Source organism: Acomys minous, assembly GCF_964271855.1.
Source record: "Acomys minous genome assembly, chromosome: 19".
Lineage (NCBI taxonomy): Eukaryota > Metazoa > Chordata > Mammalia > Rodentia > Muridae > Acomys > Acomys minous.
This window is the reverse complement of record NC_140499.1, coordinates 9,290,968-9,308,177: the sequence shown is the minus strand read 5'-3', so window position 1 is coordinate 9,308,177 and position 17,210 is coordinate 9,290,968. Positions and strand designations below refer to the sequence as shown.

The following is a 17,210-nucleotide window of genomic DNA, read 5'->3' as shown; positions in this document are numbered from 1 at the left end:
CTTCTCATTGCCAAGTGAAGACCATGAGACTCACACGGTGAAGGAACTGATCTAGAAGGGAGTGCACCCTGGGTGGTGCCTTCTAAGACAGAAAATTGGATGGTTTTACAAGTCAAGGCACTACTTTGTGCCTGAGCTCTGAAATCTGGCTTTGCAAATGTGTGTGTGTGACTGTGTGTATGAATGTGTGTATATGTATGTGTGCCACTGTGTGTGTGTATGTATGTGAGTGTGTCAGTGTGTGTGTGTCATTGTGTGTGTGTGCATGCATGCAAGTGCATGCGTGCGATCTGTGACTGGCCAGGCTGTTGCTCAGCTCTGATTGACTGAGATGTCATAAGTAGAACATTAATTTTAACAGAGTCCCAAGGCTGTAAATTTCAGAACTAGTTTTGCAGAATTGATGATGGTGTTTAGGTTTTCATATTCTTCATTGTGCTTAGCACAAGGCTAGTTTTGGATGTGAAACAAAATATCTGACAACATCCAGGTTAATAAACCTCATGATGAAATACTCTGTAGTCGTGATGGTTCATTTTTCACCATTCCTACAAAATTGTTCGTACAAATCCTCACTTTACAGGAGCCCAAGAAGAATGCAAAAGCAAGACTGAGCTCCATATCACAACATAGTACCCAGGTCTAATGAGTATCTGTACCAGACATTACTTTGAGCTCTGTATGTGTAGTGACTTATGTAGGCTCCATGCTCACCCCTACTTTATAACTGGGCGGAGGGCAAGAGACACTAAGTGGGGCCGGTGAGATGGCTTGGCAGGCAGAGGTTCAAACTGGAAGACCTGACTTTGATTGCTGGAACACACATGGTGGAAAGAGCACTGATTCCTGCAAAGTTGTCCTCTGGCCTCCACACATGTGCTATGCACACCCACCCACACACATGTACGTGCACCCAAAATAAATAAATATAAGGATGCATGGAATTCTCAAAGAATGAATGCAAATCACACACACACACACACACACACACACATTTTTTTTTGAGACACGATTTCTCTGTGTAACAGTCCTGGCTGTCCTGGAACTCAGTCTGTACACTAGGCTGGTCTTTAGATCACAAAGACCCACTTCCCTCTGCCTCCTGAGTGCTAGGATTAAAGGCATGTGCCATCGCTGCCCGGCTAAATATTATCTTCTTAAAAAAGCAAAACAATGTGAAATGTTTAATCACAAAGCCAGGAGTAGTGGAGCCGGGACTGGAACTGTGTGTGCAGCCTGGGTCTGGGTAGCACAGCGACTGACATTGTTAGCAGAACCAGCTCCCGTGTCAACACGTCGTATGTGTTCCCACTTAGCCCACGGTAACACTAATGAACCAGTTGACATTCTCACTCCAAAGTGAAGAACCCACGGGTCACATGGGCTAAGAGACAGCCCGCTTGTCTTCTTGATCAGGGACAGCCTTCCCTAGAAGACCTGGTGATGGGACGTGACGAAAGCATAGAAATAGCTGTGGTGAATGATGCTGTACTGCCTGTCCCGCCCCCCCCCCCCAGACTTCAGAAAGCTGTGTTTTCTGAAACCCTTGAGCATTTTAAATAAAGGAGGTGGTGAGTGGGAGGGGGTCCAGGTGACCAGGTCAAGACATTGGCTAAGCGAGTCCTTTCAAGACATAAAGCTGTGCAGGTCTGAAGCTGTAGCTCAGTGGAAGAGCACTCCTCTGGCGCGCTCAAGTCCTTGAGTTCCTCCCCAAGGGCACACAGAGCCTTATCTGAGGAGAGGGCAGCCAGGGTGCTGATAGCTTCCGCTTCCCACTCGGTCCCCCTGGTCCCCGCTAGTGACTTGCTCGGTGGAGAACAGAAGCTTGCTTATTTACAGAGATCTGGGCAGAGTGCCTCACTCTTAATGTATCAGAAGAGGAACACAGGCCCTTGAGGAACATTCAGAAAGGGAGAGTGGGTTCCCAGGACTGGTCAGGGACACAGATGAGATGGTCCACGGATTCTGTTTTCCTTCTTAGCTGGGTGGGGTGGGGGGAGGGGCTGCTTCTTCTGTGTAGAGTTGACGGTTGTTCCCACTATAAAGTGTGGAGAATCCAACAAGCTATAATATAAAAACACGTGTGCATAGTTAAGTATTAGTAACAGTACCATGAGTAGCTATTGTCACCACCACTGTGCCCAGAGCTAACCCTGCTGGTTTGCCACCACGGGAAAGCATCTTTATTGTATTCATTTGTTTCTTGTGGCACGCGAGCGCACGCGCGCATGTGTATGTGGTGTGTATGTGTGTACACAAGTATGCACTAGGAGAGTGTTCTGTGTCCTGCTCTGTCGTCATACACTTTTGTCTTTGGAGACAGAATCACACTGAACCTGGAGCTAGGGGTGGCGGACAGCAGCACTTAGCCCAACAGCACTGGGGTTACAGACTTGCCAGGGCCCCCCGCTAGGCTTTCTGTTGGGTGCTGGGGATTGGGATTCAGGTTCTGAATGGGTCCCCCTTTTTCCTTAGGGTCATAGGAAACTGTACTGGGTATCATCGCTGAGAAGGGGAGAGAGTGGGGAGTGGGCAGAAGTCGAGGAGAGAAACTCAGACACAGAGATAAGAGACCAGGAGCGCGATGCGCCCGGCGCACTCTGCAGGTTCTCCCATCAGGATGGGATTAATTTACTTTCCAGCGCTGACGGTGCGTCACCCGGCCCCCTACTGCCCCCTCCTCGTCCCCTGCTCCTGTCCACACCCCGCTCCGGAGCCCGGCCCGCGATTGGCTGGCTTGGCTCGGGGCTGTAGCGGATTGGCGCTTGTTGGCCCGGGCCACGGAGTTTAAAGAGGGGGCGGGGGCGCGCTGCCCAGCAGCGCTGCTGTCCCCGCCAGGCGCACCTGTCCCCGCTGCACGCCGTCGGAGCGCGCTCGCCACCTCTTACTCTCCGCCTCGAGTTTCCTGGAGCTAGCGGCTGGCGAGGGCGGCAGAGGGCAAGCCCTAAAGCAGGCTCTGTCCAGGCCGGCGCAGGGGCCACAGTCCGTAAGAGTCGAGCCGTGTGGAAATCGCTGCGGCCACCATGGTAGCCACTTGCCTGCAGGTGGTGGGCTTCGTCACTAGCTTCGTGGGCTGGATTGGCATCATCGTCACCACGTCCACCAATGACTGGGTGGTGACCTGTAGCTACACCATCCCCACCTGCCGAAAAATGGACGAACTGGGCTCCAAGGGGCTGTGGGCTGACTGCGTCATGGCCACTGGTCTCTACCACTGCAAGCCCCTGGTGGACATCCTCATCCTTCCAGGTAAGGTCTCCGAGCTTGCAGGCAGCTTCCAGAGGTAGGCTGGGATAGAAATGGGAATTTTAGACAGAGTTCTCCGAAGTCTGGGGACTCAGAGATTTCTGTGTACATTTTTGGCATCCCCAATCCCACCTTACAGGAGAATTAGCCCTAAACAACCATCTGCCAGCTCCAGGTTCTTTATCCGGAGCATGAGAGAATAGAGGCAAGTTGGTCACTGGTATCAGTGACCAATGGCTTTGAGAATTTAACGAATCCCATTGCATCATCATCCCAGGTGTCCATGCTGCTTGACCAAAATACTGCAGTCCTGGCCCCTGCCTTCTCCGATGGGCTTCTGGTTAGAGGAGGAAAGAGCAATGTAAGACCAACCTGGTGCCTCAAGTAGCTGCAGGCTGAGCTTTTAGACTGCGCGGTACTCCGGAGGCATCCGGGTCAGGTTAGATTCACGTTCAAGGACTCTCTGGACTGCCCAGATGAAGTGAATTCCAGTTGGTTCTCTCAGGTCTCAGGGTCTGTCTTATCTGACCTGCCACCCACCCCTATCTTTTCCCCCTAGCTCCCTCAACAGCGGGCTACAGTAGCACCCCTCCCCTGCTAGGGTGGCACCCTTCTCCAATCCCACCCAGCGGGCTACTGGCTATTGGGAACGCGGTACCCTGGGAGACACAAGTCATTCCAGGCTTTGCCGCTGTGTCTTCAGCCTCATGTTGGAGGGTGGGGGTGGGGGGTGGCGAACCTCTGCAACCCTGGGTGAGGAATTTGTAGAGGGAGCATCTTCCTTTCCTTTGGGTCCCATGGGAAAGCTTGTGGAAACAGTTTTAACAGTTGGATGACTTGGGCGGCTGTGAGCACCACTTGTCCTGCCCCCTGGCTTTACTGTCACCCAGGTGAAGTTGTCTAAGTCCCTCTGGCCTTGGGTGATGCATACGTTTAAGGGCATAGGCAGGTCCTCAAGTGAGGAGAAATCAGCCTCGAAGTTTCTGGTCTGAGAACAGCTAAATTTGTACATTCCTCACCGAGAATACCTGGCTACCCAGAGACTCTGTAGCCCCTTTAAGAGCCTCAAGTACCCCCTGTTTTCCAGACAGGGCATTTGGAACTCCCCTCCCTCCCTCCAGCTCACTTGCTGTTGACTTCTTATCTTGATCCCAGGGTGCCGTACCGGGACTTGAACCCAGGGCTTTGTTCATGTTGGGCGAGCGCTCTACAGACTGAGCTATAGTCCCACCCACATTACACTTCAGCTTCTCTTTGCATTCTCTCTTGCTCCACACCCTGCCTCTACCACATAGTTAGGGGGTGCAGTGCGTGTCAGGCCTGCCGTCCACTCCTCCTTTCTCCGCCCGGACTTTCAGAAGGACAGGCCTCCGGGAGCCCTGGTGTGGACTGGCTTCAGTTAATGCTGGCTTTGGTAGACCCGGGCCCGACTCCGGGACCCAGCCCCACTCGCAGTTTTGGTCATTTGGGACAAACTGCTAACCTCAACAAATCCTAGTAGTTTTCTTTAAAGAACGTAAGTCAGCATTGCTTATGGGAGCCAATGAGAGAAGAGAGGAAGACCCGCTTTGAAGCACAGGTGCCCTAGAACTGTCAAAGGTCATTTTCTAGTCACAGCTGGCTGTGGAGATTGCTAACTGGTGTACAAAATCCTTTTGTCTGCTTCCCCTGAGATTACATTTCCGGAGCACTCAATGCCAAACGGTTTGTTTTCAGAACACCCAGGCCCTGCTGGGGGCAGGGTGTGCATATATTGTGTGGAGAAGCTTAGTGTTCTGCACTCTCCACCTTGCCTGTTGGGTGGGGGTGGGGTGCCATCCCGGTCCCCCCCCCCCCCCCCCCCGCCTCTGTATCCCCTCCGTCTCCCCCCCCCCCCCCCCCCCCCCCCCGCTGTCTCCATCTTCTGATTTCTAGGCATGGTCTTGGTACAGCAGCTCCTGGGTAGCCTCGGGCCATAAGTTCCAGAGCATCAGTGTGAGTTGACTGCTGCCTTTGTGTGGGCCCTGGCTCTCCTCCCAGCTGCAAGGGAGGGGCTGGGCTCAGACTTCTGGGGCCCCTCCTGGGGTCTACAAGTCTATCCATACCTGATAGATAGGCTATCTCATTGTTGTGGTGAGTCGGGCAGGGGTTGGGAGACAGGCCATGTGACATGCCTTGCTAAGGGGCAGTGTTGATGCTGTACATTGGCTGGGTCTGACATGGGGTCCCGGGACAGGGGAAAGAGTTAGGGCCTTGCTGTTTGTTAAACCAGCCTCGCTCAGACCTCTGGCTCTACCTCTGCCTAAGCAGATGAAACAGACAACAGTCATTCATAAATGGGTCACTTTAAAAAAAAAATGGAGTGTTTTAATGAGGAACAATAAATAACGTAAAAGTGGAACAGAAAACTTAAATCTGTGAAACCCCCCTGCCATCTGCTCAGGTTTGTTTTACATGAAGCTGCGCGTATTATGCTCGCAGAGTTCTCACTTGGCATTTTCATTTCACAGCGCAGAGTTGGCACCTTTGCTCTGCAAGTCTCTTTCAACTCACCTTTTCCTTCCTCATTAGTTGTTCCATCTGTTGTCGCGGCATAAAGCCCAGGACGGGTGTCTACTCACAGGAATCCCCAGGGCCAGAGAGCCACATTTTAAGCATCAACAGGGACCATTCATAAAGCAGGAAACGGAACCTAACCATCCAAGCGGAAAGGAGTCCCTAGGACAGCAGCCTCTGGGGAGGAGGGGGAGAGGGCAGCCTTAGTCTTAGCTTACAGCGTAGGTCAGGGCTACATACATCCACACCCAGGGGGAACTGAGGACAAGAGCATGTGGTACATTGTCGACAGCAGTGCCACACTAGGCTGAGGTGGTGCCTCATGCCTATAATCCCGGCACTGGGGAGGCTGAGGCAGGAGGGTCAGGAGCCTGAGAATTGTACAGACTATGGTGAGTTCCTGTCTCGAACAACAATGACGACAACAACAACAACAACAACAATAGTAACAACAGCAGCAGCAGCAGCAGCAATGTAGCACAGGCTAACCCACCCTCTCTGTTCTCTCGTTTCCAGGCTACGTCCAGGCTTGCCGAGCCCTCATGATCGCTGCTTCGGTTCTGGGCCTGCCGGCCATCTTGCTGCTGTTGACAGTTCTCCCGTGCATCCGAATGGGCCACGAGCCAGGAGTGGCCAAGTACAGGCGAGCCCAGCTGGCTGGGGTGCTTCTTATTCTGCTGGGTAAGGACCCCCCCAACTCCGGCGAATGTGAAGAGTCTCAGACCCCACACTGGGTGCTTGAAGGGAGGTGTAGAAATGTAGCTTCTAGTCTCTGTCCCTTTAGATCACATTCCAGAGGAAGTTTAGACGAGACTCCGAGTTACATCCGTGAGAGGAGCTGACAGGTGACCAGGAAATGACTGCCCAAGTGAGATCTGAAGGAAGTGTGGCTTGTGTAAGCAGCCTTCACAGTAGACTCAGTTTAGAATGACTTGTACGCAGACTCCACAGCACATCAACTGGTCTGGAGTTTTCTGGGGACCAGGTCAGGAAAAGGTATTTTTGGGAGGCTCCCATGTGATTTTCATTGTAATAAGAAATGAGAGCCTCTAGCGGGGCACGGTGGCTCATGCCTTTAATCCCAGCACTCGGGAGGCAGAGGCAGGTGGATCGCTGTGAGTTTGAGGCCAGCTTGGTCTATAAAGTGGGTCTAGGACAGCCAAGGCTACACAGAGAAACCCTGTATAAAAAGAAGAAGAAGAAGAAGAAGAAGAAGAAGAAGAAGAAGAAGAAGAAGAAGAAGAAATGAGAGCCTCAATAATATGTAGTGAGAGGACAGGAAAACAGGAGCACAGTGGAGGATATGGAGAGCCGGAGACCGGTAGGTGATGGAGCAAGGTGTTCATTGATCAATATGGCAGACACTGTGGTGGGCCATGGGGACCCTGACAGAGAAGAGGAATGTCTACTTTGAATGTGCATAGACGCTCCAAGATTGCAGTAAACATGGAAGGAAGCACTCACGTCACAGCAGAGGGCTTTCCCAGAGCACAGGAATCCAGGCACGGAGAGTTGAAGGGAAGATGATGGGGTCATAGGCTGGAGGGAGGAACAATCTAGGCTGAGGAAGTGGCCCTGCTGGTTCAGTTTCCCCATCATACGTGTGCACGGCAGCTCGAACCAACTCCCGCCGACCGGCTTGTCTCCGAGGCTGCAGATCTTGCCCTTGCCAAGACAGCAGGATCAGAAGTTCAAGGTCGTCCTCTTGGCTAATGACGATGCCACAGAGACATACAAACTTTGTCTTTAAAAAAAATGTGTTTTTTCCCCCCTGACCTTTTACATAAGAGTTCGAGAATATCTCCAAGTGAGACAGCATGTTAAAATTACTGCAGACGAGCCTGTGAGAGAGGGACAGTGAAATGCATAGATACGTGTTGTGGTTTTGCATGGGGACACACCAATTAAAACTTCCCAGACGAATTGGCTTTAATTTTAATTAATTTTATTTATTTACTTATTTTTGAGACAGAATTTCTCTATGTAGCTCTGGCTGTCCTGGGACTTGTTCTGTAGACCAGGGTGGCCTTGAACTCAGAGATTCTCCTGCCTCTGCCTCCTCGAGTGCTGGGATTAAAGACGTGTGCCACGGCACCTGCCTAGTTTTCTTTGTCTTAGTACTATTTTTTAAAAACATATTTATGTGTGTGTGTGTGTGTGTGTGTGTGTGTGTGCACGCATGGAGGACAGTTGGTTCTCACTTTCCACTGTGTGTGACCTGGAGAACAAACTTAGGCTCCCAGCCTTGACAGCAAGCACCTTTACCCATTGGGCCGGCTCAGTGGGGACAGTTCTGTAGCTGGGGAAAGTAAGGTGGGGCTGGACAGAGGGACTGAGTGCTTCTATCAGTCCCTGTTTATCTGCCTCCATTCAACCTGTGGGAAAAAAGAAATCTGACCCCTAGGAAGCTGCGCCTGCGCCCTCGCAAGTGCCCTCGCCTGCGCCTGCGCCCTCGCCTGCGCCCTCGTCTGCGCCCTCGCGGTGGCTTCAGCTCAGCATCAGAGGAGGCGAGGGACTTGCAGTGCAGGCCTAGCTTCACCTTTCTTGCTGCCTCTTCTTTTGACTGCTGTCAGATTTATTTCTCAGCAGGTCTCCACATGTTGTTTTGACGGGATGGAGCTGGCTCGGGAAATGTTGAGTTCATTGCCTCAAGAGCGTCACCTGCCAATTTCCTTCAAGCCTTCTCAGCCATGCCCTAAGATCCTTGCTTGCCACCCTCAGGGATGAGTGGGGAAGCCAGAGTGTGAAGGCTCCCTTTGTGTGCAGCTCCGGCTTGGTTTCTGCCACTCTCCCCAGGGTTGGTCCATGCCCAGTCCTGGGGGTGGGAGCTGGGATGGGGTCACTGATGATGCTCCGCCTGATGTATGGTTGCTGGGCAAAAGGCAGGAGGTAGTGCAGGAGCTGGGGGTGGGGGGTGGGGCTGGGAGTGGGCAATGTCACAGCTGGTTCTGATGTGGAAACTGAGCACAGATCAGTTCTTCCTGGCCTTGGGAAACCTCTGACCACTTTGTCCGAAGGCTTAAAAAGAAGCCTGCCTGCTGGCCAGCTCTATCCTCTGAAGTCTTAGCAGAAAAGCCACAGGTGCTTGGTTCTGCGTTGTTTAAGGAGCAACAGTTGCCTCAGAGCTAGGGAGAGATCAGAGGGGAATGGAATTTGTCAATTTTCAAGGCACAAGGCTCTGGGCCCTAACACTTCCTCTTGGTGGTTGGCATCAAACCAACCGTACTGAGTCTGGACCCCACTGCTCCTCAACTGTGCCAGCCGAGCAGTCATTGCCTCTTAACAACCATGCCTCCAGTGCAACGAAGGATGGCAAAGCTTTAGCATGGCATCTGGCACATAGCAAGTCAAGGTTGGCACGATTGTGGCTGCTGTTGTTTAGAGGAAACAGAGAGCCAAGCCAATGATGGTTGAGTGCTGAGAGGGTCGTGTCCATGCACAGAACTGGAGGGGAGAGGCAGGACAATGCACCCTGGCTTGATGGAAATTGGGGTACGGGGACCATACGAGAGGGTGTTCATGTTTTCCATCACGAAGCAATGTTCACATCTTCCATCGTAAAGGAACCCCAATCCATTGTTCCTAGTGAAATACATCATCTTGTCCCCCAACCTCCCCAGGGAGTGGACAGAGAGGAAACAGGACTTGGCCTCTTCATGGAATTTCTTTCAGCTTTTCTTCTTGACTTTAAACATCTGGGCCGGTGGCTTTATTTATGCTGGGAGAAGCTATAAACTTTCCAGTTCATGGTGAACTCTGCTAGAGTTAAGGGTGAGGGCGAATATGAGATGAGCGACTTGCCTTGCGCACGGGTTTGCTACATGGATAGGGAATCCTGTGTGTAGAAAAAGGATGTGACATCTTAGTATGACAGTGACCCTGACGGTAAGCTCTATATACCGTATACCTTAGCTGCTGTGTGAACCCTTCCTGTCCCTAAATTCTGTGGTTCTTTTTTATTTTTTAATGTTAACAAGTGCCTGGCTATGTGTCAGAGTGTAGAGCAACTGGGGGCTAGCAACACATTCATAAACAATAAATAAGAATAAAATTAAATCCAACACATAACCATGAGGCTTTTATTAGATTGCTGTAGGAAAAAGTAGATGATGGCATGAAAACAACAGGAAAAATGTCAATGTTGAAGGCTGGCCAGGAAAATAATGCACTGGAACATTCCATTGATTTGGTGGTAAATGCTAGGTTTTCCTATAGTGGGTATGCCCAGATTATCATGTGGGCGTTGGGGATTTGAACTGCAACCCTCACGTTTCTGCAATGCGTGCTTTTACCCACTGAACTTCTCCTCAGCCCACATTTATTTATTTTTCTTTTGCTAATATTTAAGTTGACACCTAATAAGTTTACATTTTTATGAGGTTGTGTGTCTCTCATTTACTTAATTTCTACATAGTACCATGAATTACTTAACCTCTAAAAACATGGAAAGATGTACTTACGTTTTGCTTTTGTAAACTGTCTTCCTAAATAATTTGTTTAGTTGAGATAGATCACGAACTTTCAGCAAAGACATGGCCTGTCAACCGAGGAACACATCGTATCGCATTTTTTGAAAGTTGTCCCCAATAGAGGCAAATGTTCTTTTGTTTAATTTTTTTTTTTGTTTCATTTTTTTGAGACAGGGTTTCTCTGTGTAACAGTCCTAGCTGCCCTGGAACGCAATCTGTAAACCAGGTTGGCCTTGAACTCACTGAGATCTGCCTGCCTCTGCCTCCCAAGTGCTGGGATTCAAGTTGTGCGCCACCACCACCTGGCCTCAGGCAAATGTTTTTAATCTTTAATGAGGAAGGCCAAATCCGTGTGTGTGTGTGTGTGTGTGTGTGTGTGTGTGTGTGTGTGTGTGTGTGTGTTTCTCCTCTCTTTCCTTCTCCACTTCCTTTAGTTGTTTGTTACTTCTTGTCCCTCAACAGACTGCAGAGCCCTGCTCCTGCCTGTGCAGGTGAGGAGGGCAGGTGAGAAGGGCAGGTGAGGGGAGGGCAGGTACTGAAGCAGTGAGAACAAGCCAGGCCTGTTACACAGGGGAACCCCTCACCCCCATCCAAACACTAAACCAAAACAAACCAAAACAAAATTATGACATAGCATTAAAAAGGAGAACACCGTGTTGCTCATTTTTCTTTACCTTATGGGTGACTGTGAGTTTTCATAAGATGCCTTTATTTTTTTCCCAGACAACAAGACCATTTCACATTGCCTTTTTTTGGGGGTGGGAGTACATTGGTACACAGAAACAAATCTAGAGGAAATTCTTGAGAGATCCAAGAGTGATTGTAGTTTTACCAGTGGTCCATATTTTCAGTGAGGTTGTGATTTGGTCTGAATTTTCTAATTTCATTGTTCAATCAGAAGCCCCCCACTCCCCAAAAAACAACTACTGCTGAAGTGGAGTATAGCTTCCTTTGTGTCTAAACATTTGTCGAGTTCAGTCAGAGGTCACTGCAAGTTGGCCGATAGTTCCCTTTCATGTTGTGTGGTGGCCTGTCCTTTCTTAGAGGTTTTGATGTGGTTCCTCTTTGAGTGCCACAGGAATTTCACCCTGAGTTCATTCATCTGCTAGCAACAAAAGAGCAGATGATGTTTTGCATGGGTTATGAAAGAGGGAAGATTTTTAGCTGGGGAGTAGGCAGGGGAAAGTAGAACCCAGATTAGACTACCTTTCATTCATCTGTCATTCACCCATCCACCCATCCATCCACCCATCCACCTATCCATCCATCTATCCATCCATCCATCCATTCATCCATCCATCCATCTACCCACTCACCCACCCATTCATCCACCCATCCACCCATCCACCCACCCATCCACCCATCCACCCACCCATCCACCCATCCACCTATCCATCCATCCATCCATCCACCCATCCATCCATTCATCCATCTACTCACTCACCCACCCATCCATCCACCCATCCATCCATCCATCCACCCACCCACCTATCCATCCATCCATCTATCTACCCATCCATCTATCCATCCACCCACCCATCCATCCACCCATCTATCCACCCATCCATTCATCCATCTACCCACTCACCCACCCATCCATCCACCCATCCATCCATCCATCCACCCACCCACCTATCCATTCATCCATCCATCCATCCATCTACCCATCCATTCATCCATCCATCCACCCATCCATCCACCCACCCACCTATCCATCCATCCATCTATTCATCCATCTACTCACTCACCCACCCATTCGTCCACCCATCCATCCATCCATCCACCCACCCACCTATCCATTCATCCATCCATCCATCCATCCATCCATCCATCCATCCATCTACCCACTCACCCACCCATCCATCCACCCATCCACCCACCCACCTATCCATTCATCCATCCATCCATTCATCCATCTACCCACTCACCCACCCATCCATCCACCCATCCACCCACCCACCTATCCATCCATCCATCCATCCACCCACCCATCCATCCACCCATCCACCTATCCATCCACCCATCTATCTACCCACCCATTCATCCACCCATCCATCCATCCACTTATCCATCCATTCACTCACCCACCTATCCATCCATCCATCCATCCACCCATCCACTCGTCCATTCATCCATCCATCTATCCATCCATCTACCCACTCACCCACCCATTCATCCACCCATCCATCCATCCACCCATCCATCCATCCATTCACCCACCTACCCACCTATCCATCCATCCATCCACCCATCCATCCATCCATCTGTCGCTTATTTGTCCACCCACTTACGCTTCCCCTCCTATCTGGTCATTATATAAATGTGTAGGCATTTCCCCGCTAGTGAGTTACATACAGCAAATCTAGCACTGTCTCTAACACTTGCAATTATCTGAGCTGTCACCCTTGGAACACAGCCTGACTCTTCCTAGCTGTTTTATTTATTCTTAGGAAATAAAGGAAAGCAAGTGAATTGGAGACCATTTCTGATCTTACTGTATAAAATCTAAACCTAGGCTGGCTGTTCTTAGTTTTCACAAAGGTGAGGAGTGGTTTACATGTGCATGTGCATGTCTGTCTGTGTGTGTGTGTGTGCATGTACATGCATGCGTACAGATGTGGGCATGCCCTCCTGTGCATGAGTGTGCATGTGTTCTATTTATAAATACAAAGTAGCTAAAAAGAATAACATTTGATCTGACCCATGAAGTGTGTTGAAATCAGTTAGCTGTTTATGTATGGACTGGTTGCATTGGCCCAAATCAGCTGTGTGGCAATGAGACCTTTTTCCCTACACCACCTCAGCCCTTGGCCTGTTCCTCTCAGTGTGCTTGGGCACTGAAAAGTTCTTGCTGATGGCTGACTGTGCCCACAGCAGAGTGGATACCTACTTTTCGGGGCTAGGAGTGTTTGCTGTATTGCCTTTTGCCATGAGAAATTCATGGAAATTTTCTTGAGCTGAAACACTCTAGAAGAGAATTTCTGTACCTTGTCCCTGGGGACAGCTTTTTTTTTTCCCCCTTCAGAAGACAAATTTCAGGCCATCCTAGGACACACAGGATCTTGTTTCAAAACAAAATAAACAAAAAAGAAAATCACTTTGGTCAGTTCAGACCCTTCCAGTCCCAATCTCTGCCCTCTGGCCTCTGCTTGGGCTGTGTCTGTACTCTTTAAGGCAGGGACTGACCTTTATTGTGTATCTACAGGCCTTGCTCATGGGGTGGGGGTGGATGGGGGTTCACTTAGTCCCTTGTTAATAAGAACCATTGTAGGTTACACATCAAATGGCTGAGCTATTTCAAGTCTTTCAAAATGGGTAAGACGTGAATCCTCAGTGTACAGTTGATGTCAAAGAAGGGCTGTCCTTCTCCTCGGGCCAATAGCATAAGCTTGTTAGAAGCCAGAAGAGCAGCTTGCTGCATTGAAAGAGACAAGGACACCCCAGGTGATAAATGTTGGCCTGGCAGAGCTGTACTCTGTCTTGATTTTGTTTGTGGTTTTTAGGGTACCAGCTGGAAATCCTGCTGTTCTGATTAGCTTCATGTCTGGCCACTCAAAGTTTTTCCTAAAATTTCTGTCCTGCTGTGTTTGAGAGAAATTAGGGATACTAGGGGGAACCATGGGGTTGCTTTGTTCTGAGCTCTGTAGTCCTGCAAAATAGTCATTAGGCACATGTGGCCATTTGAATGAAAATCATTTAAAAAAATCAGATTTTCAATCTCACTAGCTCCTTGGTATAAGCGAAGTGGCCCTATGTAACTTGTTGCTGCCCTACTTAGTAGAGCCAGTTCAAATGCTTAAATTTCCTTAAGAAACAAAACAAAACAACTCCCCTGAAACCAAACCAAACAAAAAATCCCCCAAACCAACCAACTAACCAACCAACCAACCAACCAACCAAACAAACAAAACCCTAGACTAGCAAGAAAGCTCAGCAGATAAAGACACTAGCCTCCAAGCCTGATGATTTGAGTTCGATTCTTGGAATCCACGTGGTGGACTCCTGAAAGTTGTCCTCTGACCTCCACACAGCACCCCATGGCACATGTGCTCCCCAACACACAAACTCACATAATACAATAAACAAATTAAAAAGTAATAACAATTAAAAACCTTGAATAGATGAACTGTTTTTTACCTCAAGAACTGTTTGGGTGTTGGTGTTTTGTGGTCACAAATGGCACGTCACAGACTCAGACCCTTGCCTGGTCCTCTGTCAGTACTTATCAATTGTCTACTCTAGCAAGAGAAAAGGGACAGATGGCCCAGGTCTTTGTACTGTAGATTGACTAACTCCAGAGAATGGGATGGAAAACCAACATGGACGCCATCTTGTTTCCCATTTCTGAAAAGCCTGGGTATTCAGTCATCCAACCAGGGAACACTGAGCTGTGTCTGGTGCTACATTGAACGTTGAGTTTCTAGACCTAAGTAAGGCACAGTCCCTGCCTTCACAGAACTCAGAGTGTGGAGTAGGGGATAGATGCATGTTTCCATAAGTCTAATATGGTTCTACAAGTATAATAGAGTAGCCATGTAACTGTAGAGAGCTGGGCACAAGGCTCAGTTAATAGATTGTGCCTAGCAAATCATGGGGTTCCATCCATAGCACCCCAAAAACTGGTTTACCAGCTCATGCCTGAAATCCCAGAACTCCAAGGATGACATTCAAGGTTATCCTTGGCTTCACAGCATGGCTACCCTGGGCTGTACAAGGCCTTGACCTCAGAAACCCAAAACAACTGCAACAAAGCACACACAAAGCCCGAACCCAAACAAAAAGTAACAGGACTTACAAGTAAAAACAAATACATGGGTTTGGCCCTTAAAGGATTATGTTAAGTCTTTACAGGGGTGTTTATCTCTGCTACCTGGTGAGAAAAAAAGGACCAGCAGGGGACACAAGCCTAGTGCCAGTCAGCTGGTTCTGCAGAGCAGAGGTCGCGGCAGCAGCGCTTGGCCTTTTGGCGGTTTTGTTTTGTAGTTGACTGGCAAAGGCGTGTTTGGAGTGATCCTGCCTGCTTGGGCCACTTGGTGAGTGATGTCTAGTGTCTAGTCACCCTCTCTCCCTGTCTCCCCAGCTCTCTGCGCCATCGTCGCCACCATCTGGTTCCCCGTATGTGCCCACCGTGAGATCACCATCGTGAGCTTTGGCTACTCGCTGTACGCGGGCTGGATCGGTGCTGTGCTGTGCCTGGTGGGTGGCTGCGTCATCGTGTGCTGCTCCGGGGACGCACAGTCATTTGGAGAAAACCGTTTCTATTACTCTTCCGGCTCCAGCTCGCCCACTCATGCCAAGAGTGCCCACGTCTAAGAGGGCTGCTCCACTGCCCACCGAGGTGCTGTAGATGCTGGGCCCGGGGCCCTGGGTTTGCTTGCCACAGTGGGGGAGAAGCCCACTTCCCTGCCAGGCACTGAAGCCAAAGGTCTAGAAAGATTCCTGCCTGACATTTTGCAGTCGTTACCCCACCCAACCCCACCACTTCTTGGTTTCCTTAAGAAATATCTAGCTCACATAATGCCGCGTAGTTTTCTTACGGTGTTGTGGGCTGTTAGCTCTTTTCTTCCGGCATTCCGTTGCTGTTGATTAAAAAAAAAAAATATTTTGTTTCTCTCTTAAATTCAAATGATTTGGGAACATTGCTAAAGTGGGCGTGGATTGGGAGAGAAAGAAAAGACAGTTTTCAGTCGGTTACCAACTACAATGGAAGCCTCATAGAGACACCGCTCTGTTTTCTTTTGCCTCTTAGTTTCAAGGTCACTTACATATAAGAGATAGAAAAAGATAGCCTTGGGAACACGGGTGGGAGAGGAGCCTTGGGACTTTCTCTCTGTGGGAAAGCTTCTCTTTTATAAGTAGAGGGGTTGGGACTCTTTTTTAGTTTGTGATTTTACATTTTTCTGTACATATTTTTTCAAGATTGATCATTTTTATAACCATGGGTTTCCTGAACTTCTCAATTCACCAATATGAAGGAAATGAACCAGACAGACTTTAATTTACAATAAGTAACAGTACGGAGATTATAACTCTAACTGACCGTCCACGAGTTTCAGGTTTGTATGCTGTAGTTTTTAATTCCACACCTGCGTATGCTTCAAATTAACACATTTAAAAACTCGTTCACCCTTCCTATCTCTGTCTCCATTCTGTTAGTCATCTTGAAGCAATGTTGTTTAACATAAGTTGTACTGTTGACTTGGCTTCGTGGGTGTCAACACTGATGGTCTGTCAGTGTCTAAGACTCTGGCCCTGCGAGCACAGTCGGTGCATTTGTTCAGGTAAAATCTGTGCAATAAAATAACAAACTGTCTCCAACGCTGCTCCTCAATCTTGTGTTGAATTCAGAACATTGTCTGATTAAAAAAACCAAAACCAAAACCAAAACCAACCCCCCCTCCCACAAAAAAAAAAACCTCAACAAGTAATTTCTGATCACAGAGCTAAGAACAAATCATCTGTGCTGGGGAGTTGGCCCAGTTGGTAAAGCTTAGTGCTTCAGCAGGAGGATCCGAGTTCGAGTCTCACCAGCTAAGGGAAAGTTGGTAATCCCAGTGGGCACTCTCTCTCTGTCTCTCTGTCTCTGTCTTTGTCTCTCTGTCTCTCTCTTATCTAGTCAGGAGGATCCCCTGTGGAGTCTAGACAATTGGAAAACTCCAGATTCAGTGAGAGATGTTGTTTTAAAAATACAAGATAATGAGCCTGACATGGGGTCACACCTCTAACCTCAGAACTCGGGAGGGAGCCAGAGTTAGGGGGATCTCTGGGAGTCCAGCTTGGTCCGCAAAGTGAGTTTTAGGACAGTCAGGGCTACACAGAGAGACCCTGTCTTAAAAATGAAACAAAACAACAAAGAATATAAGAGCAGTTGGAGAAGATGCTTGACTCACACACACACACACATACACACACACACACACACACACACATACACACACACACAAACACACACACACAAAC

At 49.0% G+C, this 17,210-nt stretch overlaps 1 protein-coding gene across 1 annotated transcript; it reads left to right on the top strand.

Moving 5' to 3' along the window:
* The first annotated feature begins 2,813 nt into the window (after positions 1 to 2,813).
* Positions 2,814 to 16,568, top strand: CLDN11 (claudin 11). The gene is made up of 3 exons (XM_084769107.1): positions 2,814 to 3,249; positions 6,298 to 6,462; positions 15,331 to 16,568. Exons 1-3 carry the CDS (start codon positions 3,024 to 3,026, stop codon positions 15,561 to 15,563), a joined length of 624 nt encoding a protein of 207 aa, XP_084625233.1. The 5' UTR covers positions 2,814 to 3,023; the 3' UTR covers positions 15,564 to 16,568.
* Positions 16,569 to 17,210: the final 642 nt, after the last annotated feature.